Here is a 23,688-nt window from a genome sequence, read left to right as displayed (position 1 = left end):
ATTTTACAAACAGGTACTTTAATGATGAAGGTTACTGGCACAATATTGTACATACAAATGTATATATCAAATGAAAATCAGTCTGGACAGTAAGCATAGTGTTTGAAAACCAAAGGTACAATATCATGAAACATGGCTATTTACACTCCCAGTTGGTGAACAAAATAGAATATCTTTTCTAAACAAGTACACTTCGAAAAGTTTTTTATTTTGTTTGTTTGTTTGTTTGGTTTTTAAGTTTAATATTTAGTGATAGCTTCATCCATGTCCAATTCAGATATAACATAACTGACCCACCAGTGTCTAGCCGATACCAATGTAGGCCTGTATCAACCCTGCCTGTACGCCCCCTGTCGACCAATTTCAATATTTAACTGTGATCAACAACTTATACTCAATAGCAGACGTAAATATATGTCTAATTATTATCATGAAAGTCCAAATACATAAAAAAACACATTCATTATTCAATTACGTTACTCAAAATGAACTTAATGATATATTATATTGGCTAAATTTATTATTGATATAAATGAGACAATTAATTCACAATACTGATGTCCATCCTGTTTGTACACTATAGTATTGTTATCCATTTTTAGGTCACCTGAGACGAAGTCTCGAGTGACCTTATCTAATCGCCTTTTTTTCCGTCGTCGTCCGTCGTTCGTTCGTAAATAATTTACACTTTCGACTTCTTCTCAATAACCAAAAGGCCTAGAGATCTAATATTACGCATGTAGCATGCTGGGGTAAAGGGCTATCAAGACTGTTCAAATGAACGACATCCACTTTCATTCAAGGTCACAGGGATCAAATATGCTAAAATCTTTAAATGCCTTTTTCTCAATTACCAAGAGGCCCAGAGACCTGATATGAGGCCTGTAGCATGCTAGGGTGAAGGGCTTTCAAGTTTGTTCAAATGAATGACCTTGACATTCATTCAAGGTCACTGGAGTCAAGTATGCTAAAATCTTTAAACAACTTCTTCTCATTAATCAAAAGGCCTAGAGATTTTATATTAGGCCTATAGTATGCTGGGGTGAAGGGCTATCAAGATTGTTCAAATGAATGCCAATGAATGACCATGACCTTCATTCAAGGTCACAGAGGTCAAGTATGCTAACACTTTAAAACGACTTCTTCTCGTTAACCAAGAAGACTAGAAACCTGATATTGAACCTATAGCATGCTGGGGTAAATGACTAACGATTGTTCAGATGAATGAGCATGACCTTGACCTTCATTTACGGCCACCAGGCTCAAATATGCTAAAATCTTTTAAACGTCTTCTAAGACCAACACACATAGAAACAATATATTTTGCCTGTAGCATGCTGGAGTGAACACATTTACCTCATATTCATGTTCAAAGGAATCAAATCTACCAAAAGATATCAAAATTCATGTGACCGTTAATGCCCATGGGCCTCTTGTTATAAACAATTGCCATTGGCTTTGTCATTGTCGCGATACCCCCACTCCACCATGGAGTCCATTGTAATAAAAATTGCCCCAGACCACACTGGATCAAATCAATACAGTTGCAGTAATTATATGGGCTTGACCTTTCTGTACTCACCATTATGCCGGGAGTACTTTCAAACTAGAGGGTGATAAACTTGTATTAGAATTTATCTTGGGCCGGAGACCAGTCTAGTTCCAAACCTTGGATCACGCATAATCATTTATAAATGCTCGTACAGTGTATGTGAAAATATAAGTAAATGTCAAACCCCTGTTGTTGGGTTCAACGAAACAATGAGGCCGCTTTTCATCAATTCAAGGACTGGGATATTACCATTAAAATCAGAAATCTGTTATGTGCACATACATCGTTACATAAACCGGAGTGAAATTTAAAAGTGAAAGGTGAAAGGGGGAGGAGGGTGTTGATTTTAATTGAAAATGTGCTATATTCAGGTCCCTGTGCTCAAGCCCCCTTGATCCGTTAGCAAAAGCTATGGCTCTATTTATAATTAGGGTGCTCCGGAATATTTTGAAATCTGAAAGCTACCTCTGTACACACGTGGTGTCATTTGAAATAGTTTGTGCCTAATAACTAAACATTTCGAATCTACTAAAAAATTAGATTCTCAACATGGTCTCATTGATAAATTTTCCACTTCGGACTCAAGGTCATATTTGAGACTTGTTCAAAAATGAATGAAGTCTTCGGGCTCGTCTTAAGCTATTCCTACTCTTCTAGACTCTATTTCAATTGATTGGTTTTTTTTGTTTTTTTTTGTTTACAAATGATGAGAAAAAAATCAAATATGTAAAATAAGTATATTTGTGGTGTAACTAGTCTTAATCATTCATCTGCTGATTTGCCTGTAATTCAGAATGGGACAGAAATAATTTTGAATCCTTTAAGAACTAATACAGAAGAAATATGTGATATTCTTCAAGTTCTGAAACTAGGTAAAGCCTCTGTCGTTGGTAGTATTATAGTAATCATTTGTAAAAGCAACTACAAGTACTGTATGATATCCATTAATGATCGTATTATTTGATATCTCTCTGTCATGTGGTATTTATGTCTCTGTTAAAGAAGGGAAATTAGACATTTCTCTACTAATTACCGACCAATTTCTTTGTTATCAGCGGTTGGTAAATCTTTGAAAGAGTCGTTTTTAAACATAATCATAACTAATTTTTGGATAACTCCCTCTTTTATCAACACCAATCTGGTTTCATACCTAATCATTCGATATTATATATCCTTTGATAGAGTATGACACGATGGCCTAATTATCATGTTAAAATCGTATGGACTATCTGGCGATCTTATGGTTTACTCAGTATCTATCAAATAGACAACAAAATGTTTTATCTCAAACTCTTTTTCTCGTACTAGTGTTATAAAAGCAGGAGGATCCCAAGGTTCCATTTTAGGCCTGTTATCATTCTTAGTCTATATCAATCCGATGTATTGCATTCATCCATGCACCAGACTGTTCGCTGACGACACTTCTCTTTCAGGTACATGTACAATATATCCTTTTCCTGGCTAGAAATTGAGGCTGCCTTAAATCTGGACCTCGATTCTTTGTGTAAATGGTCAAAGAAATAGTCAGTTGATTTAAATGCCAGTAAGACCAATGTTTTATTTATTTCTAATGCTATATAGAACTAGACGGAGATTTTAAATAACGTATTGTTGTGAACTATGGGACGGCCATACAATAAGTGAAAGTGAAAAGCTTGACAAATGTCAGCGTGAAGCCGCCGGTGTGTAACTTTTCTGTTTGTATTTTGATCAGGTCACGAAAAACTTTCCGCTGGAAGAAAAAGAGGAAAATTGCAGTTATTATATCAAATGAAAAATGGCATCACTCCAGATTTTCTCAATAAAATTTTACCAAATAGAGTAAATCAAAACGTCCGTTATCTTCTAAGAAACGATCAAGATTTTGCAATACCAAATTTCCGACATTCTAGTACAAATTCTTCCTTTCTACCCTCCACGTAACTTAGACATTAACAAAGATTCAGGGTTAACACTGCATGTAGATAGCCCCTCGTCTTTATATGGATCCCGAAATGAAAATGCATATCATTTCTTTTTTGAATGTCATATCTATTTAAATCAAATGCATGATCAAATTAATAATCGGATTGTAATTATCTGGTATTCCAGATCTGCCTGTTATAATTTATGAATATATTTTCAAGTTGTACATAACTTCATAAAGACTAGCTGTAAATTTCATTATTAATATCTTAAAATCTACACAATTATTTAACTATTTGACATATCTGTATTTAAAATAGAGATATCTCTCAAATATTTCTATTCGACACATAAATAGAGATATCTGCATTTAAAATACAACTATATCTATATCTCTAATTTAATCAAAGATATCTTTATTTTGAATAGGCCTACAGTACATGTCTGAATTTCAAATTGAAATAAATTTAATTTAGACCCAATAATTAAATGCAATGTTGCTTCTAACATTTCATCCTTGTTGTTGCAAAATTCTGCTTATAAATCTATGTTTTTTGTTTTGTTTTTGTTTCAATTGATAAGACCACCAATTGTTATCTTATCCGGAAAACATCCGGTTTTTTTATAGTATGTTCAGAAAAGCGTTCTCGAGACCTAGATTCGTTTTTAAAAACTCACTCGAAAATGGCGGCAGCTATGCCTCACGTTTTGTCTCCAGAACTTCAAAAGCGAGTTAACGAATGTAACCTTTTGGTTGTTGGAGCCGGTGGTATTGGTTGTGAGCTTCTGAAAAACCTTGTCCTCACTGGATTCAAAAACATTGAGCTTGTAAGGAAACAACATTGTAGTCATATTCACTGTACCGTCACCGTGTCTTGTTTCTTGTTATCGGTACCGATACAGTAGTCTTCTTCTTCTTCTTCGTACAACCTCCGTCAAAAATGACGATTACGGTCAGTTTGTAGGTTGGATGCTGTTTAAAAAGTAAGGGAATTTAGTTACAGTGAGAGGGGTTTTTTTTATTAAGTTTTTTTTTAGTGGAAACTATAGATGAAAACATGAGGGTGTGTTTACGGTGTATGCTTGAGATCATCAAGGGCTGCATTGTGATTATGTGCCTTGAAGATCTCTAGTGTAGTGTATTGTACTGCTGCCACCGGGAGGAGGTTCCATTGTGTTATTGTGTGTGGGAAAAAGGAGTATTTGTATGTCATTGGTGGCAGATAGGTTTCACTCCAAGGTGTAGGGGTGTGTTTGCCTTGTCCTAGGGTCTGCTGGGTGCATGCTGCCGTGTGAGGTTTCACTCGAAGGTGTAGGGGTGTGTTTGCCTTGTCCTAGGGTCTGCTGGGTGCATGCTGCCGTGTGGGTCTATTGCAACATGATGGTGAATGATTTTGTATAATAGTATAAGTCTGGTCTTGAGTCTGCGTGTTTGAAGTGTGGGCCAGTTGAGTTTATCCATCATGTCTTGTACTGAACTTGCATTGTGTCGTGGTATCTGTTTTGTACGTATCGTGCTGCTCTGCGTTGTATTTTTTCTATCTGGTTGATTTGGTTTGTGTTGTGCGGGTCCCATATGGAAGAGCAGTATTCTAGTTTGGGTCTCACTAGGGCTTTGTATGCATGTTCTTTTATATGTTGTGAGTTTATTTTCAGGTTGCGTTTTAGGAAGCCTAGTGATCTGTTGGCGTTTGCAGTGATGTTGTTGATGTGTGTCCCATTTGAGATTTTTCTGTAATGTGAGTCCTAGATATTTGCTGGCGTCGACTTGTTGCAGTGTGTGGTCGTGCAGTTTGTAGTTGTATGTTGTTTTGGTGCGTTTGTTTGAAATGGATATGATATTGCATTTGTTTGGGTGAAATTTCATGAGTCAACGGAAACAGTCAGCTTCCGCGTCATAACAAGCGAACAAGCGGCGGTAGACTTATAAAATAAGACTTAATTTTCATATCTTATGACCACGCCGAGTTGAAGTTACTTTGGGTTACTAGCGTACTAGATTACATCGGTAGACTATTGAAAGTATTGTAGTATAAGGGGTTTATCACAGGATATATCTGCACTTCACGGTTTTTCGGTTTTCATCATTATATTTTAAAAAAAAATTACTCAACCAGATACGGTTATAGTGTAAGACGAGAGGTCATTGTACAAATCATTAATTTTATTGAATATGACTGACAAAGATATAAAAATTGTATGCTGTAAGAATTCAGTACAAGATCAATTCAGAGGCATATGGAATTAATTAGGTTGTAATATACTGATAAACAATATTGATTATATAAGTTCACTTCACATTTTATAGAAGTCTAATACCATTACAGGTCTGCTTAAGAATGCAGAATGAGATAAATCCAGAAGAATTATATGGAATTAATTAGGTTGCTAATTAAGTAATGAAAGCCTTGACAATGCAAAGCGAACTACCAGTCTGTCAAATGTAAACAAGCATAATTCATTGAACAAACAAAACGTTTCCAAGAATGCAAAAAACACCTTGTTACAGCACCATAATATCAAGCTAGTCAAGGTTTAGAATCAAAACTTTTGGGCCCCTAATTAAAGACTTTACTACCTGTATGCAATAAACTGAAGAACTGTTTGAACTGAGGCTTGGTGGGTAAATATAAATATATATAACAAATTATGGATCAGTTGTTAATTGATCTGCAAAAAGAATGTTATCTTTTTATTTGTTATCATTTTAGTAGTTGGTCTTTTTCACAAAATGTTGATGGGATATTCATCAGTTTTCATTCCATATTTCTACTGATTTTATTGAACTTTCATAATTTACTAAATCAGCTGCTTAATGAAATGGCCTGTATAACTTTTATATACAAATGTAGTGCCAGTCTTCAATTTCTATTAATCTGTTAATTTCTGGTCTTCATGAGAAAAGGAATTGACTATATAATAATGAATTATATAATAAATAATTAAATGTTTATAATCCAACTTACTAATTTTACTTAACTTGTTATTCATTGATTGATCATGATGATTATAAGAATAAACAGAACACTGACATCACTATTACATTATATGCATAATGCTTTTCATTTAATGTTGTGTCATTGACTGTTGAGACAAAATGAGATGCTGATATTCAATATCATTCAATATCTTTTAAAGTTTAGGAATTGATTTTTTAAGTTTGGTTTTACATATACCGGTACTATCTAAACTTAATGATTTAATTTGTAAAGAAATTAATTGTTTTAACTAACTGCATTAGTCATGACTATATGATCAGTACATCTTGTATTAATGATAATGATAAATAAAGAGTAAATTATACAAAATTTGATTTTACAGTCTACTGAGTTTTTTTGTATGTTTTGTATTTTCAGATAGATCTTGATACCATTGATGTCAGTAATCTCAACAGACAATTCCTGTTCCGGAAAGAGCATGTTGGTAAATCAAAGTCCCAGGTATGTCAGATAGAATGTTTAATGTTTATATTGAATAAACAAATTTAATTTAATTGAGTTTGGGAAACAGGCTTGTGCAAAAAAGATATACACAACAGTATCAGTATGTTCATATTGGATATCACGATATCACTTGTGAAGATCTGACATTAATCAAGTACTTATATCATACAAATTTTCATTATTTGACTTCAATGATGTCATTTATATTTCACTGGTAATACAGAACATACATGGTTATACAACTTATCCATCAATTTTTATTGTAAAAAATTAGTAATCTGAAAGGAAAAATAGTGTTTTATATAGATAAATGACTCTGTGTTGATAAATGTTAAAATTGTGTTCAAATGTCAAGCCAAAACACTAGTGATAATATAAAAAATGTACAAGGATTGTATTAATGATTGAATTGTTGATATAGGTGGCCAAAAACAGTGTTTTATCCTTCAACCCAGACACCAACATCGTAGCCTACCATGACAATATTACCAGGTAAATATGGGACACTCTATAGTAGTAACTCTTGATTTAGTACCTACCACTGTATATATATATTAGTATAGACATGCTTCCATCCAAAGTCTATAATTATGGTCAGGGTAATTAACTGTGTAAAAAATAAATACCATATATAATTTTAAGCGGGTCTTGTGTACATAATGTACATATTCTTTAATTTCAGAATATGTATATAACACTAGTACTGGATTAATAAATACCAGAGACTTTTATATATTCTTCTAAAAAATTTATGGTACAAGTATTGAATTATAGGAGATTCTGTTGTGTAACTATCACATGAGTTTTCTTGCAAAGGTACCTATATGTATGTTTTTGTCTTTATTTCCATACATAACTAAACACAGTCGTGTACAGGATTTACATCCTGTGTATAACAAACTTTGTTATTTTTACAGCTCGGATTATGGAACAAATTTCTTCAGAAAATTTGACATTGTCATGAATGCTTTAGATAACAGAGGTAAGTTAATACCCTTAGAAGGGATTTAATTAAATTGATATCTTTTTGATAAGCTGCGTTTATGGTTTTCTCCAACTTCCACCATGCATAACTTTTTTTTTATGTCTTGAGTCCTCTGGTAGGATATAGATCTTACTGGAATAGCCCTTACAGTATTTCAATTTCAATATTCCCCTAATTTACAATTTATGTTGGATTACATTATATTGAAATGATGTTGGGTTCTACTTGAAGCTGCACGGAACCATGTAAACCGGATGTGTCTGGCTGCAGACATCCCCTTGGTGGAGAGTGGAACAGCAGGATATCTTGGCCAGGTCACAGTCATTAAAAAGGTTAGCTGGTCATAAAGTTTAAGATTAAGATTAAGTGGTATATGTATAGAGATGGTCTGACAGGATATGGTTAGGACTAGTGTAAATGGAGTAGAGCTGTGTATCGCAAGGTGGGTAGCGATACAATTTGTATCGTGATACAGGGGTCACAATACAATACAAATCACGATATATGAGAAACTGATGACCTGTCATATATCTGGTATTCCATTGTACAGTAGTCATGTTTGTGCTTGTGGTATTTCCTAAATATTGAGTCCTTGTCTACATTCGTTACAAAAAAACATTTGTTTTGTCTGTCTCTCAAAGCGTTCTTGAATTTACATAATGTGGATATGAAGGAACAGGCAGCTTTATAAGTTGCTTGAACGGCCTTGTCAGCCATGTTGTTTACTACAAAACATAAGCTAACTTTGGTCAAGGAGATATCTACAACTTTTCAGGTATTGTGGTACAAATCAAGGATAGACGTTGCATCGATGCACCACTTTGCGGTCCAATACATCAATTCATCAGTGAATCGTTACACCACTAAAATGGAGGGTCTAGCCGTCCCCACAACCCCCACCCTCCAGCATCTCCACTAGGAAACAGCAGATAGGAGTTTATTTATTTCATCCAGATTTGCTATGAATCACCTTATGGAACAAGAAACTCTCTGTCAAACTCCTTTCATGATTTGTCTACTCTTCTAATGTTTAGGTAGAATGTATTGTAATTGTTAGGTATATGTTTATGTGTAATTGTTTTATACTGTTTGATTAATTGTGTTTTGCGTGCCATTTTTGACTATTGCAGAGTTTGACAGAGTGCTATGAGTGTCAGCCTAAACCTAGACAGAAAACATTCCCAGGGTGCACCATTCGGAACACTCCCTCCGAACCCATTCACTGTATTGTGTGGTCAAAACACTTATTCAAGTAAGACACTCCCTACTCTCAGCCTGAATACTCTGTTTTCAAGTAAAATGGTAGTACATGTATTTTACTTTCATAATCTTATTTGATGTTAATATTGTTAGGGCTTCCAGTTGACTTGAGACATTTTAGCAATTCAGAAGTTATGTCACAATTTGACAAATCTAAAAAGACAAAAAATATCAAATAGACAAGTTCCCTAAAACACAAGAGAGTCAGTTTTGGGAGTCAAAAACATAGTCCCAAGTTTCTACTGAAAGCTTGCAATTGATGGCTGCATATCTATGGTAGGATCCTCCAATTACAGAATTACCTCCAATAGGCGATGTTTTATCTCGCGGGACAAGGTCCAAGGGAGCTTTTGTTATACCCACGACATCAGCATTGTCGACGTCTGTAGACATCTAGGTTTTTATAAAACAGTGTTTTGTCAGTACTATTACGGATACAGCTTAGGTATTTGATGTTCGTGGTCCTTCTGACATTGTTACTAGATTTACAGACCTGCTGACCTTGACAATGACCCTGGACCTACTTTTAAAAAGACTTAACTTTGGCCACAGTATGTTAAACGTATAAGATAGGGTTTTAAGGTCATCTGACCCGAAGGGTCAGGATGACCTATAGTCATCATGCTTCGTCCGTCGTCGTGCGCCGTGCGCCGTCCGCCGTGCGTAAACTTTTCACATTTCAATCTTCTTCTCAAGTTCCACCAGTGGGATTAAGCTGAAACTTGCCTGAAATGATCCTGTGATGGTCCTGACCAAGTGTTGTTATTTTTCGGGTCAGTCCGAAATCCAAGTTGGCCGCCATAGCCGCCATTTTGAAAACACATTTTAAACTTCTTCTCAAGTTCCACCAGTGCTGTTGGGCTGAAACTTGCCAGAAATGATCCTGAGATGATCCCGACCAAGTGTTGTTATTTTTTGGGTCGGTCCGAAATCCAAGATGGCCGCCATAGCCGCCATCTTGAAAAACATATTTTAAACTTCTCCTCAAGTTCCACCGGTGCCATTGAGTTGAAACTTGCCTGAAATGATCCTGATATAATCCTGACCAAGTGTTGTTATTTTTTGGGTCGGTCCGAAATCCAAGATGGCCGCCATAGCCGCCATTTTGAAAACACATTTTAAACTTCTTCTCAAGTTCCACCAGTGCTGTTGGGCTGAAACTTGCCAGAAATAATCCTAAGATGATCCCGACCAAGTGTTGTTATTTTTTGGGTCGGTCCGAAATCCAAGATGGCCGCCATAGCCGCCATCTTGAAAAACACATTTTAAACTTCTTCTCAAGTTCCACCAGTGCCATTGAGCTGAAACTTGCCTGAAATGATCCTGAGATGATCCCGACCAAGTGTTGTTATTTTTCGGGTCGGTCCAAAATCCAAGATGGCCGCCATAGCCGCCATCTTGAAAAACACATTTTAAACTTCTTCTCAAGTTCCACTGGTGCCATTGAGCTGAAACTTGCCTGAAATGATCCTGATATAATCCTGACCAAGTGTTGTTATTTTTTGGGTCGGTCCGAAATCCAAGATGGCCGCCATAGCCGCCATTTTGAAAACACATTTTAAACTTCTTCTCAAGTTCCACCAGTGCTGTTGGGCTGAAACTTGCCAGGAATAATCCTGAGATGATCCCGACCAAGTGTTGTTATTTTTTGGGTCGGTCCGAAATCCAAGATGGCCGCCATAGCCGCCATCTTGAAAAACACATTTTAAACTTCTTCTCAAGTTCCACCAGTGCCATTAAGCTGAAACTTGCCTGAAATGATCCTGTTATGATCCCGACCAAGTGTTGTTATTTTTTGGGTTGGTCCGAAATCCAAGATGGCCGCCATAGCCGCCATCTTGAAAAACACATTTTAAACTTCTTCTCCAGTTCCACTGGTGCCATTGAGCTGGAAATTGGTGAGGATGTTAAGGAAGGAGGGCCAACAAAGTGTGGTTAATTTTTCGGCCTCGTAAAAACTTTGACATGGCAGCAATGGCGGCCATTTTGTAACATGATTGCGCAATCATGGTTTTCCTGAACAACACCTATTTCAAACTTCTTCTCAAATTCCACTGGTGGGATTCAGCTCTAACTTACCAGATATTATCCTTAGATGGTCCAGACCAAGTGTTATTATTTATCGGGTCGGTCAGAAATCCAAGATGGCCACCATGGCCAACAGTGCCACTATATACTTGCTACAGAGAATGCATACTACAATAATATAAGGGTTTTAATTTAGAGTCAGATGACCGTTAAGGCCCCTGGGCCTCTTGTTATATATAAATGTGTGTTCCTTGTAACAAGATCTTTCCATTGGTACTGTCTTTGTGGACCTGCTGACCGTGACCGCAACCTTTGACCTACTTTTTAAAAATGCTTTAGCCTGGGCCATAGTAGCGGTATGTTAGGCGTATGAGATAGAGGTTTAATATTTGACAGTTAATTCTAAATTTCACCACACTCAGCGAGCTTTGTTGTCTTCTGACAAATCTTGTTTGAAGATTTGTAGCAAACATTGCACATAATTAAATAGTGTACAAATAAGACCAAAAATATTTTTTTTGTATCCGAAACAACATGTAGAAATGTTTCCCCAACCTGGTAACCAATTTTTACTGAATTAAAACAGGAAACAAAACTTTTTAAAGACAGCATTACCAGTAATATTTTAGTAGACTGAGTCTCAATGTTTGTTTGATATTTGATGGGACATTTGTGTTCTTGATTGAGATAGTAAAAGAATAACATGAAAATCTGCATGTATATACTCTATTTAACATCTGGAAATATGCTTATATAAAACACTTAGAATATTAACTGTATGTTTCATGGCTATTAGTCAGCTGTTTGGTGAGGAAGACCCCGACCAGGATGTATCCCCAGACACCGAGGATCCAGAGCTAGCAGGTAAGTTCTCTACACAGTATTTCATAAATCATCAGTGTTAGTTTACCTGTCACCAGTGTTAATTACCTGTCATCAGTGTTAATTACCTGTCATAACCATCATCAATGTTAGTTTACCTGTCATTAGTATTAGTTTACCTGTCATTAGTGTCAGTTTACCTGTCATTAGTGTTAGTTTACCTGTCATCTCTGTTAGTTTACCTGTCATCAACATTAGTTTACCCATGATCAGTTGCAATTTACCTGTAATCAGCAGTAGTTTAGTTGCTGGAGGGGAAAGCTTATTGTGTTCCTTTTAGGTGTCAGACATAGGTCTTCATAGGGGCCGCAGTGGCCGAGGGGTTAAGGTGTACCGACACTTTATCACTAGCCCCCCACCACTGGGTTGCGAGTTCGAAACCTACGTGGGGCAGTTGCCAGGTACTGACGTAGGCCGGTGGTTTTTCTCCGGGTACTCCGGCTTTTCTCTACCTCCAAAACCTGGCACGTCCTTAAATGACCCTGGCTGTTAATAGGACGTTAAACAAAAACAAACCAAACCAAAGTCTTCATACCTTTACATTTACTTGTATATAAACACAATCTCTGTTTGAAACTTTTGAGTAATTAATTGATTTGGTGTGATTTGTAAGGTATGTTGTTCAGACTTAATAAGATTGTTTCAATATTTTGAGAGTATAGATGTCTAAAACAAACTACATTTACAATGTATCAGCTTTAAGGTTTTTCTGTTACACTGTCACCCCTGGATGACACACAATTACTAATTGAACCAGTGCACAAGTCCAGGGTAATTAATATGATGAATTTGAATTTGAAACTTAATTCTAACATGGCTGTCATGTAGATTTGGATACTTTTGTTTAAGGTAATGCAGGAGAAGGTGCGCTGAAAGAGAAATCCAATTCTGATGCAGTGGGATCGGTAGAGAGAAAATCTACCCGTGCCTGGGCCATGGAGTCCGGCTATGATCCACAAAAGCTCTTCAACAAGGTACAGTATTGAAATAGCCTAAGTTCATTATGTTGTGGTGTTTGTCTGGTTACTCTGTTAAAAATACAAAGAAGAAGTTCTTGGTTTCATGAAAAACAGCAGTTATATTATTATAATAATACTATATATATATGAATGGGATATTATATATTTTGCATGATTAATCATTGTTTGTTACTTTTTTCAGCTAAGAGAGAGAATATAGCAAAAACTGTTGATTCTCTAAAAGTCTATCAATTGTATTTTACTGTAAGCTGTTGTGCTTTGATCCGTCTCCATAATGTTCTAGTTGAAAATGCAGAAGATGCTTGTTGTATATTGGTTACCTGAAAATGAGAGTGATGCTTGTGATTATCAGTCCTCTAGAAATGAGCGCTGGGTAGAACTTTATTTTAAAACCACTAGACAGTTGGGCTAGTTGCCTGAAATTTTATTAGACCAAATACAAATGTCACTACCCCATGCCAGTTGGGCTAGTAAAATTAGAAACCGCTAGCCTGAAAGATACCACAAACATACAAGTAACAAAATCCATGATAGCCATCTTGAAAAAACACATTTTAACTTTTCTCCAGTTCCTCTGGTTCCATTCTAGCCGAAAATTGGTAGGGATATTAAGGAAGGGAAGGGATAGAGTGTTAATATTTTTGACCTCGTAAAACTTTTATAGTGAGAATCAATGTTAACTCAAACTTGCCTACAATGATCCTTAGATGGTCCTGACCAAGTATTGATAATATTTCTTGTTTGTCAGAAATCCAATGTGGCGCACCATGCCAACAGTACCACTATGCTTGCTACTGAGTATGTATACTGCAAGAGTGCAAGTGTCAGTAGAGTCTGATGACTGTTAAGGCCATAGGGCTCTTGTTCATCATATCCATGCGATTGTCTGTGTTCTCCCTAGACTTTCGAAATACTGTTTGACGTCACTATTAATGTGTTCTCAACGTTGCAGTCAAGGATGACCAGTCACATTACAAACACGAACCTGTCCAAGACTTCCCTCATGTTCTACATCAGAATGCTTGGACTAACTTATCTTATTGCTTTTGGAACTCTCAATATATAATATGTTGTCATCTTATTGCTTTTGGAACTCTCAATATATAATATGTTGTCGAGTGATAACTGAAAGTGGGTTATCGTTTTTTTCAGCAAAATACAAATAAATACAAATCAAAACAAGTAGCTGATTTTGATGTTAGATATTGCTGAACATGTGACTGTGATTTCTACAACCCCAACATTTTTACCAAGTAATATATAACATGATTTTTACTAGTCAGGCTACTGAAATTTTAAACCACTAGCCCGGCTAGAGAATCTACTAGTCTGGGACTATCAGCTACCTTTATGTTCAAGCCCAGGAGAGTGATGCTTGTTTTATTTTATTTTCCTTAGTTGTTTCGAGATGACATTAAGTACTTGTTGTCAATGGAGACACTGTGGAAAAAGCGGAAACCACCCATTCCTCTGGACTGGGAAAATCTACCAGACACAGGTAATTCTGGTGATAGACAAGAGCAATCAAGTTGCTGAAGAAATGCTTTGATGTCCTCATCAAGGCAATGGCTAGAAGCCAATCATGTTACCCTTCTGTCTTCCATTTTGGTTGAGAAGCGCGCCCAGCATTCATTGAAAAAAGACAGGATGTTAACATTTCGCTGAAAGTTTATTAGTTTATTAGAGTCAAATTGGAAAATTAGGTATTTTTTTCAAGCTTTTTCAAAAGAACATGATAATTAAGCTCCATGTCTGTCAGTATTGGTTATTTACTTGAGAGGGGTTCTGGCAGGGAAGATAAAAGGGGTTTTAGTTAAACAAAAAGTCTAGTGTGGGGCTTGATCCAGCTGTACTAACATGTGATGTATCATATGTAAGAACTGAAACAGTCCAGTATGTTTAACATGAGAAGAAAGTTTCCTGAAGTTTCACTGTTGATACCTGTGACAGACACGGGACACAAGAGTAGTGGAAAACTGGACCAGAGATTGCCATATTATTTTCTTACCTGTCTGGGCATAAAGGACACTTTCCTTTGTTACATGTGTTTGACAGGAGAAGCAGACATGTAGCTTGAGTGCTGTGATATAACTATGTTAGATGTTTAGAAATTTGAAGGCCATCTTACAATAATAATTTGTTTACGCATGTTTCTTTCTTTGTAAGTTTATCTCTGGCTAGAAGACGACTAATATAGGCAAAGCCAATTTCTCAATCAATTTGTGATAACAATTCAATTGTTTGAAATGGAATCATCAAGGGCAAAGGTTTCCTCCAGTTACACTGTTGATACTACTGTTTGACAGATGTGGGTACAGACGAGGCAGGAATCAGGGACCAGAGACTTTGGACCATAAAGGAATGCTGCTCTGTCTTCTCTAACTGTCTCAATGGACTAAAGGAGGAGCTGGCCAAACAGGGAGAAGGGGGCATGCTTGTCTGGGATAAGGTAAATATAGGGTCAAACAGGGAGAAGGGGGCATGCTTGTCTGGGATAAGGTAGATATAGGGCCAAACAGGGTGAAGGGAGCATGCTTGTCTGGGATAAGGTAAATATAGGGTCAAACAGGGAGAAGGGGGCATGCTTGTCTGGGATACGGGAAATATAGGGTCAAACAGAGTGAAGGGGGCATGCTTCTCTGGGATAAGGTAAGTATAGAATCAAATGGTGAAGGGAGCATGCTTGTCTGGGATAAGGTAGATATAGGGCCAAACAGGGAGAAGGGGGCATGCTTGTCTGGGATAAGGTAGATATAGGGCCAAACAGGGAGAAGGGGGCATGCTTGTCTGGGATAAGGTAGATATAGGGTCAAACTGTGGGAAGGGGACATGCTTGTCTGGGATAAGGTAGATATAGGGTCAAACAGGGAGAAGGGGGCATGCTTGTCTGGGATAAGGTAAGTATAGGGTCAAACAGTGGGAAGGGGGCATGCTTGTCTGGGATACGGGAAATATAGGGTCAAACAGAGTGAAGGGGGCATGCTTCTCTGGGATAAGGTAAGTATAGAGTCAAACAGGGTGAAGGGAGCATGCTTGTCTGGGATAAGGTAAATATAGGGTCAAACTGTGGGAAGGGAGCATGCTTGTCTGGGATAAGGTAGATATAGGGCCAAACAGGGAGAAGGGGGCATGCTTGTCTGGGATAAGGTAAATATAGGGCCAAACAGGGAGAAGGGAGCATGCTTGTCTGGGATAAGGTAAATATAGGGTCAAACTGTGGGAAGGGAGCATGCTTGTCTGGGATAAGGTAGATATAGGGCCAAACTGTGGGAAGGGAGCATGCTTGTTTGGGATAAGGTAGATATAGGGCCAAACAGGGAGAAGGGAGCATGCTTGTCTGGGATAAGGTAGATATAGGGTCAAACAGGGAGAAGGGAGCATGCTTGTCTGGGATAAGGTAAATATAGGGTCAAACTGTGGGAAGGGAGCATGCTTGTCTGGGATAAGGTAAATATAGGGTCAAACTGTGGGAAGGGAGCATGCTTGTCTGGGATAAGGTAAATATAGGGTCAAACAGTGGGAAGGGAGCATGCTTGTCCAGATAAGGTAAATATGGGGTCAAACAGTAGGGAGTGAGCATGCTTGTCTTGCATGGTTTGATTTGATAATATTTTAATCTGCTATCCAGAAGGTCTGTATTTAAGAAGTTGGAGTAGTTAGATGGGAGACTAGTTTGAAACCATACATCTATACCATTTTAAAGCTTGAGTATGAAGGATTCAAAGCCCATACTAATCCCTTGGTCTTTACTAGGATGATGTACTGGCCATGGACTTTGTCACTTGTACAGCGAACATCCGCGCTTATATATTCAGCATCGCCCAGAAAACCAGATTTGATATCAAATGTAAGTAGCAAAGTTTAAACATAGTTCCGGCATTTATTTATATAAATATCACAAACGTCGTCTTTTCCGTTATATGATAATTCACCGATACAGAATGTTAAAAAACTCAGTTTGAGTTCAATTTAATGGACAGTTTTACCTCTAGATCTGTCATGACACAGAGCAATTAAACAATATTACTGGGGTATTCTAGTGAGAAAAATCGTTGGCAATACCATGTTCATTTGGATTGGAAATTCAGAGGAAAGAAGAGAATAGAGCTAATATTTATTACTGTTACAAATTGAAATCTTTGATTGTTTATGATATATAAATAAAGTTAATGATGACATTAAAATGTTCTGGTTCCTTTAGCTATGGCTGGCAACATCATTCCTGCTATTGCCACTACAAACGCTGTGATAGCAGGCCTAATTGTGATGGAGGGACTCAAAATTCTCAAAGGAGATATAGAGAAATGTAAAACAGTATGTATTTGTCAAGATAAAAATATCAAACTGACTTTGAAGTGAAAGAGATTTCAAAAGGAGATATCAATAATATTAAAGTGTGAGAATGTTGGTGTACATAATGTAAATATGATGGGCTGCAGGGGAAGTGTAAAACAAATTGATCAAAATGAATGTTTAGACAAATATCTTTAACAAATATTTTCCACTTTGTGTCAAACCTGACATTTCACAGCTAAAAATGTAAGGCATGTACGTTGTGTTAAATTTTACATTTCCGAGGTAAACATGTAAAACTAAAAGATGTATTGTGATAAGGTTTACATTTCAAAGGGGAAAACTCAAAACATATATTTAGTGTTACAGGTAAAAATGTAATATTCTGATAAAGTTAACATATCACAGGTAAAAATATAAAAGACATTGTGATTTGGTTTGCACTTCACATAGTACAGGTAAAAATGTAAGTTATATTGTGATAAGGTTTACATTTCACAGGTAAAAATGTGATACACATTATCTTCAATTGGGATAAAGTTTGCAGCTCCTAAGTAAAAATTCAATGTGTTTTTTTCTTTAAGGTTTACCTGAACAGACAACCTAACCCCAGGAAGAAGTTACTAGTGCCATGTACTCTAGATAAACCCAACCCTAAGTGCTATGTGTGTGTGGCCAAACCTGAGGCTACTGTGGTGTGCAATACTGACAAGGTCACCGTTAGGACTCTAGAAGACAAGGTATCATACACATTAAAAATACACATTTTAGTAAATATCTAGGAATCCAACCAGGAATAATTATGTAAATTGAAAATGTAATTTGGTTTAAAAACACTCCTTGTTTGTCCATAGATATCCTCTCTCAGTATGCAAACAGCATCTTTGTATTAAACTTGGTTGGCTTATACTTTAGCAGCACATTGATTTAACATTGATGAAAGAGTTATTGCCCTTCGTTTATTTCGGCGTGGAAATATTCTTCGTTTGAATCAGCCATTTTTTTCTACATGAATTTTACAATAGCCTGTTCTTAGTTGAACGTTTAGGAAAATAACATATGTTAAAAAAACCCACAAAAAACAAAAGATTAAAAAAAAGGATTAAGATAAAGTAATGCATGAACATGTTATACCATAATCCTGTCGTGTCGTTCTCAACATTTTCCCTGTAACTTTGTTCTGATTGTCAGGTGGGTACAATATAATTGCTTTTCATGGTAATAACTGATTTCTGTTTTGTTTTAGGTATTAAAGGTGGCTTTAGGTATGGTAGCTCCTGATGTAGAGATTGATGATGGTAAAGGTGAGTTTAACAGTTCTGAGTGGCTTTCTCGCATAAAGATCATAATTATTGACCAAAGATTTTCTACATTATAAAAATCAGTGCAGTGTTTGAAGCTTTTGTGTAGGAATTAAGGCCAGAGTTGACTTTCTTTACTACCTTATTTATGTGTGTGTTCTGTTTGAGGTCTGATGTGAATGTATATTTTTATGCATCTTGATCTTCGGAACAAAAATGAATACAGAAACTAACCTACTTCTATGATTGTTTTTGTCAGGAACCATTCTAATTTCGAGTGAAGAAGGGGAAACAGAAGGTAGGTTTGTTTTCTGATGATTTTACTGGATACCAACCACATTAAATCCTGTCAATATTTAAATAAGTAAATGATTTTTGATAGCTAATAAAATAAAAGTTGAACCAAATCATCCTGACAATCTTTTCAAAGATAATCTAAAATTCTAATATTGTACCTACCATTAGTATTTAGCAAAAAATGAATGGTTAAATGTTACATCTTCTGGTTGAATGTAATAAATTTATGCATTATTCGATAAAGATATCTACACCTCTTCACAGAAAATGCTGACAAGATCCTGAGTGAGTTTGGTATAAACAATGGTAGCCGACTAAAGTGTGATGACTTCCTACAGAACTACAATCTGGTGCTCAACGTGGCCCACAGGTATCTAGAGATCAATGAAAGTTAAACAATTACATGTATACTTATCCGAGGTAATGTGGTAGCGTAGATATTAAAATAGAGATGTTTTGTTTTAGAATTTTGGTTATAGTTTTCAGTCAAGATTTTGTTTCCGTTCAGTTTTGTGTAACTAACGTGTTTTGCATAGATCATGCTTGCCAGCTAGCCAACTGAGCTATTGTGTAAGATTTATTGCTTTATAAGATAAGACATATAGACTTATAATCACTATCATTTGATTTTCTGCTTTATGAAATTAGATATATTAAAATATTGATCTTATAGGGAGAAATTAGATGAAGACAAGGAGTTTGAAGTTGTGGGAGATATGTCTGAACTACAGGCCAAAGAGGAGGAGGAGAAAGAGAAGAGCGAGGAAAACAAAGAGGAAAGCCAGTCAAAGACCAATGGTAAAGGGTTAATTTATACAATCAAAGCTGAATTCAGAGAATTATAAATTAATGGAATATTACTTTGTTGTATTGTCAAAATACAGTTCAACATTATGGTACGCAACTGTTCATTTCCATTTTGTCACCAGTTAGATCACTGGAACTCGGGTAAGTTGTCTCCCTTGCCATCCTTCACCTGTATATTTATATATCTTTGGTAATTAATATTTACCTGTGTCTTTCTTCTGATTTCCTTAGTTCATATATTCCAGTTGAACTGATTGTGTTAATCAAGGTATCAGATGTATGCATGGTTTACCTACATCAACAAAGTTTAATAATTCCTCGGAAACACTGTCTGTAGGAAGCAAAAATTTATAAAAACAGATAACATTAATGTTTACTTACAGATGTGAGTGACGATGAGGATCTGATGGTAGTTGATGAGCCTGAGGATGAAGAAATGGTCATTAAGCAAATGACCAGCAGAAAGAGGAAGGCCGAGGATGAACTGATCAATACAGGGACACCAAAAAAAGTGAAAGTGTCTGACAACCAAGAGGCTGATGATGATATTGTAGTTTTGTGATGGTAGTTATCTTTTTATATCTCCAGAACAATACGCAATGAAAATGTAAGGCAGCAGGAGGGACAGTTTACCTAATGGTGTACCAGGAGGGACAGTTTACCTAATGGTGTACCAGGAGGGACAGTTTACCTAATGGTGTACCAGGAGGGACAGTTTACCTAATGGTGTACCAGGAGGGACAGTTTACCTAATGGTGTACCAGGAGGGACAGTTTACCTAATGGTGTACCAATTTGTCATTGTTACATGTTGTGGTCGGACCACTAATAGTTTTGGTGGAAAGCTGATCGATTATCAGGGACAGACATATTTTCATTACTTCTTTTACACATTTTGTGTAAAATATCGGGATAGGATTTTGATGACTATCAAGACAATATCTTGCAGTGTGAAGATAATTGCTTACTCAAATATTCAATAGTGCTAAATTGGTATGAGTACTTGTCTCCGATTCGATTGATTACTCCTACCTTTAAATAATGGTTTGAATTCAGAGGACAAATGCTTCTTCCAACAGTATGTGTTTCTTTCCTTTTAAGACATGCCATTGCCTTTTCTTGTACCAATTTATGCATGTTTATGCAACAGTCAGTTTGTCTTACATTGTAATATTTTCTGAGATAATGCTTTGAGACTGTTAGCCAAGTCTACATTTAAAGTGATGTCAGACTTCTTGCTCGCACTCTGGTGATCGAACCTGTGTCTTACACCACAGAGCAACATGTTAAACTCTTTAGAACGTATGGTTGACCCTCATTTATCTTGGTACTAAACATTAGGATTTTGATCACACATGATATAATTTTACATTTTTGGGGGGAAAATGCGATTTTAAGGCTTTAAAGTATTGTCTTAAAAGCATAGGATCTACGATACATTTTGTATTAATATAACTGGATTATGTGTAATGAAAATTCGTTTGAAACTTTGTTTTACATTGAAATTTGAGAGAAATGTGAATTTTGTATGTTGAAAATCGTTAGGTAATTACTATCGATACGATAATATTGAGTTGTCAATATTGAAAGTGAAAACTAAACAGTGTAAAGTACATTTTAAATTCATTTATTCCACTTTAGAATCGTTTCCCTGAAAACTGAATATATATTTTCAGGTGAACAGCGTATATCCTATGTCAGATTAATAGAGATAACTTTACCTACAGTTGGAAGGTCAGTCTGATTAGATCTCCAGCCTGGGATAAGATCTAATACATGTTAGTGCTGTCTGCTGATGTGGACCAAATTATTTAATGTTGTGTAGTGTTGTTTGTTATAAAATGATCGAGATTCATGTTATGTATTAAGCACATTTGTTATAGTGTTATTGAATCACCGAGGTCACCATTTGGTGCAATAATTTGATACTGCAAAATAAACATGAATTTTTCTACACTTGTATATTGAATTTATATTTTGAACCATCAATTAACTTGGTGTACTTCTCCCCTTCAAATGACATTGTAATAGGACTGGTTCTTGATGGTTTTTGTTATTCTTCCATCAACATTTCACAGTAAAATGCACATAAATTATGGTGAAGCATTGTCCATCCGTCTGCCCACAGTTCTTCTTCCTCAGATTTTAACCAATCTCTTTTCAACTTAATAGGCTTTACATTCATGATACATGTACATGTATGTAGTAGTGATTTAGCTCACATTGCGCAAAGTGCCAGTGAGCTTATGGTATGGTGCACGAGTAGGTGTACGTCCTCCATATATCTGTCAACTTTTAACTTTTAGAAAGGTATAAGCAACTGAGAACTAATATTTGGCCAAGAGATACACGTGGAAGAGTAAATTAAAGTTCCCTCATGTAAATATTTTTCAAGGTCACAGGGGTCAAATATGTTAAAACTTAAAGAATCTGCTTCCCAATGTACAGAAGACCAAGAGGCTTGATTTTTTTGCCAGCAGGGTACCTAGGACACTGACAGACTGGTACAAAGTTTTCTGATATAAATGACTTTGACCTATATTCAAGGTAACGGGGATCAAATCATGTTAAAAACCCTCAAGAATTTTCCTTTCAAGTTCCAAAAGTCCCAGAGAGCTAATATTTTGTTTGCATGTACCTAGGCAGAGAGGTAAAAAGTTTCCTCATATCAATGACCTTGACCTATTTTCAAGGACACAGTAGCCAAATATATCATTTGTAGTTATAAATCAATTTGTGTCTTATTCTCAAGTTCTAAAAGACACAGGGTACTCTCAAGCCAGTAGGTTCCTGCTATGGGCTAATATGAAAATGTTCTCATATCAATGACCTTGACCTTATAAAAGTCACAGCAGTTAGATATGTTAAAAACTTTGGTGATCTTTTAAATTTCCAGAAGACAATATGCATCATATTTTGCCATCAGGGTAACATGGATAGAGTTTTAAAGATTCAGCATACATATTGACCTCAACCTATTTTTCAAGGTCTACATTGAGAAACTTCAAATAAGTGACCATGTACATGTTCACTATGGGTATGTTTGAAGATAAACGCCAACAGAGGTAATTTTTTGGTATTTCAATACCATTAACTGACTTAACAATGCATCTATGCAAAAGCCTACATTATGATTCACCAAGGCATCAGTGAATCATATCATCTCTTAAGAAATATTCCATTATATACTAAACATCACGAACATGATATGGTCAACATGAAAATTATGAATATTAATTTTGCCATAATTCCTAACTGGCTCTTTTAGGAATTCAGACCCTCTGGCTCTCTTGGTCTTTAGTAGCATCAATTCAATTCAATTCAATTCAATTTATTTCTCTTTAACCATACATAACAGTACAGAGAAAACATATTTACACAATACAAAAGTGATATACAGTTGTTCAGCCAGTGTATAAAGTATGCACACGCAGACTGTATCAATTAGTTTATCAAAACATCTGATATTTAACCATATCGTTACGCATGATACCATTTTATATAATTTCAAATCAACAAAACGATCAAGTCAAGATGAACATGATGTGTAACATCATGCTATGGAGGACACATTGCTAAAGATAATACTAATGAATTTACAGAGTTTTTTCAATGTATTTACGTGGTTTGAGTTCATAAGATCTCTAAATTTTAATATGTTCGGCCTTGTATAATAATATTTATTTAGATATAATTTTCTATGCGCAGCTAATGACTGGCATTCTAGCAGATAATGGAATTCATCTCCTATTTGTTGACTATTACAAAAAATACATATTCTTTCGTGGCGTTCAATATTATTCCACCTTCCAGTTTCAATAATCAGTCTATGATTTGTAGTTCTGAACTTACAAAAAGTATTTCTTTCTTTATCTGTAAGAACGTCTAGATAGCATTCAAAACCAAATTTGTTTTTAAAAATTCTGTAACAACCAGACTTAGAAGAATTAAATACA

At 36.0% G+C, this 23,688-nt stretch overlaps 1 protein-coding gene across 1 annotated transcript; it reads left to right on the top strand.

The window, feature by feature from the left end:
- Nucleotides 1–4,134: 4,134 nt before the first annotated feature.
- On the top strand, nt 4,135–21,686 carry LOC117337850 (SUMO-activating enzyme subunit 2-like). Its single transcript, XM_033898977.1, has 18 exons — nt 4,135–4,285; nt 6,814–6,897; nt 7,322–7,392; nt 7,818–7,882; nt 8,117–8,217; nt 9,016–9,137; nt 11,970–12,037; nt 12,905–13,029; nt 14,434–14,533; nt 15,342–15,484; nt 16,789–16,882; nt 17,237–17,349; nt 17,913–18,068; nt 18,575–18,632; nt 18,889–18,927; nt 19,191–19,296; nt 19,600–19,724; nt 20,117–21,686. The coding sequence occupies exons 1-18, from the start codon at nt 4,142–4,144 to the stop codon at nt 20,293–20,295; spliced, it is 1,893 nt and encodes a 630-aa protein (XP_033754868.1). The 5' UTR covers nt 4,135–4,141; the 3' UTR covers nt 20,296–21,686.
- Nucleotides 21,687–23,688: the final 2,002 nt, after the last annotated feature.

Source organism: Pecten maximus, chromosome 11, assembly GCF_902652985.1.
Source record: "Pecten maximus chromosome 11, xPecMax1.1, whole genome shotgun sequence".
Taxonomy (NCBI): Eukaryota; Metazoa; Mollusca; class Bivalvia; order Pectinida; family Pectinidae; genus Pecten; species Pecten maximus.
This window is presented reverse-complemented; position numbering and strand designations above follow the sequence as displayed.

Coding starts and splice junctions, on each gene's coding strand:
- LOC117337850 (XM_033898977.1), top strand. CDS start 4,142: ATGGCGGCAGCTATGCCTCACGTTTTGTCTCCAGAACTTCAAAAGCGA. Junction 4,286..6,813: donor GATTCAAAAACATTGAGCTT/GTAAGGAAACAA, acceptor TTGTATTTTCAG/ATAGATCTTGATACCATTGA. Junction 7,393..7,817: donor TACCATGACAATATTACCAG/GTAAATATGGGA, acceptor TTATTTTTACAG/CTCGGATTATGGAACAAATT.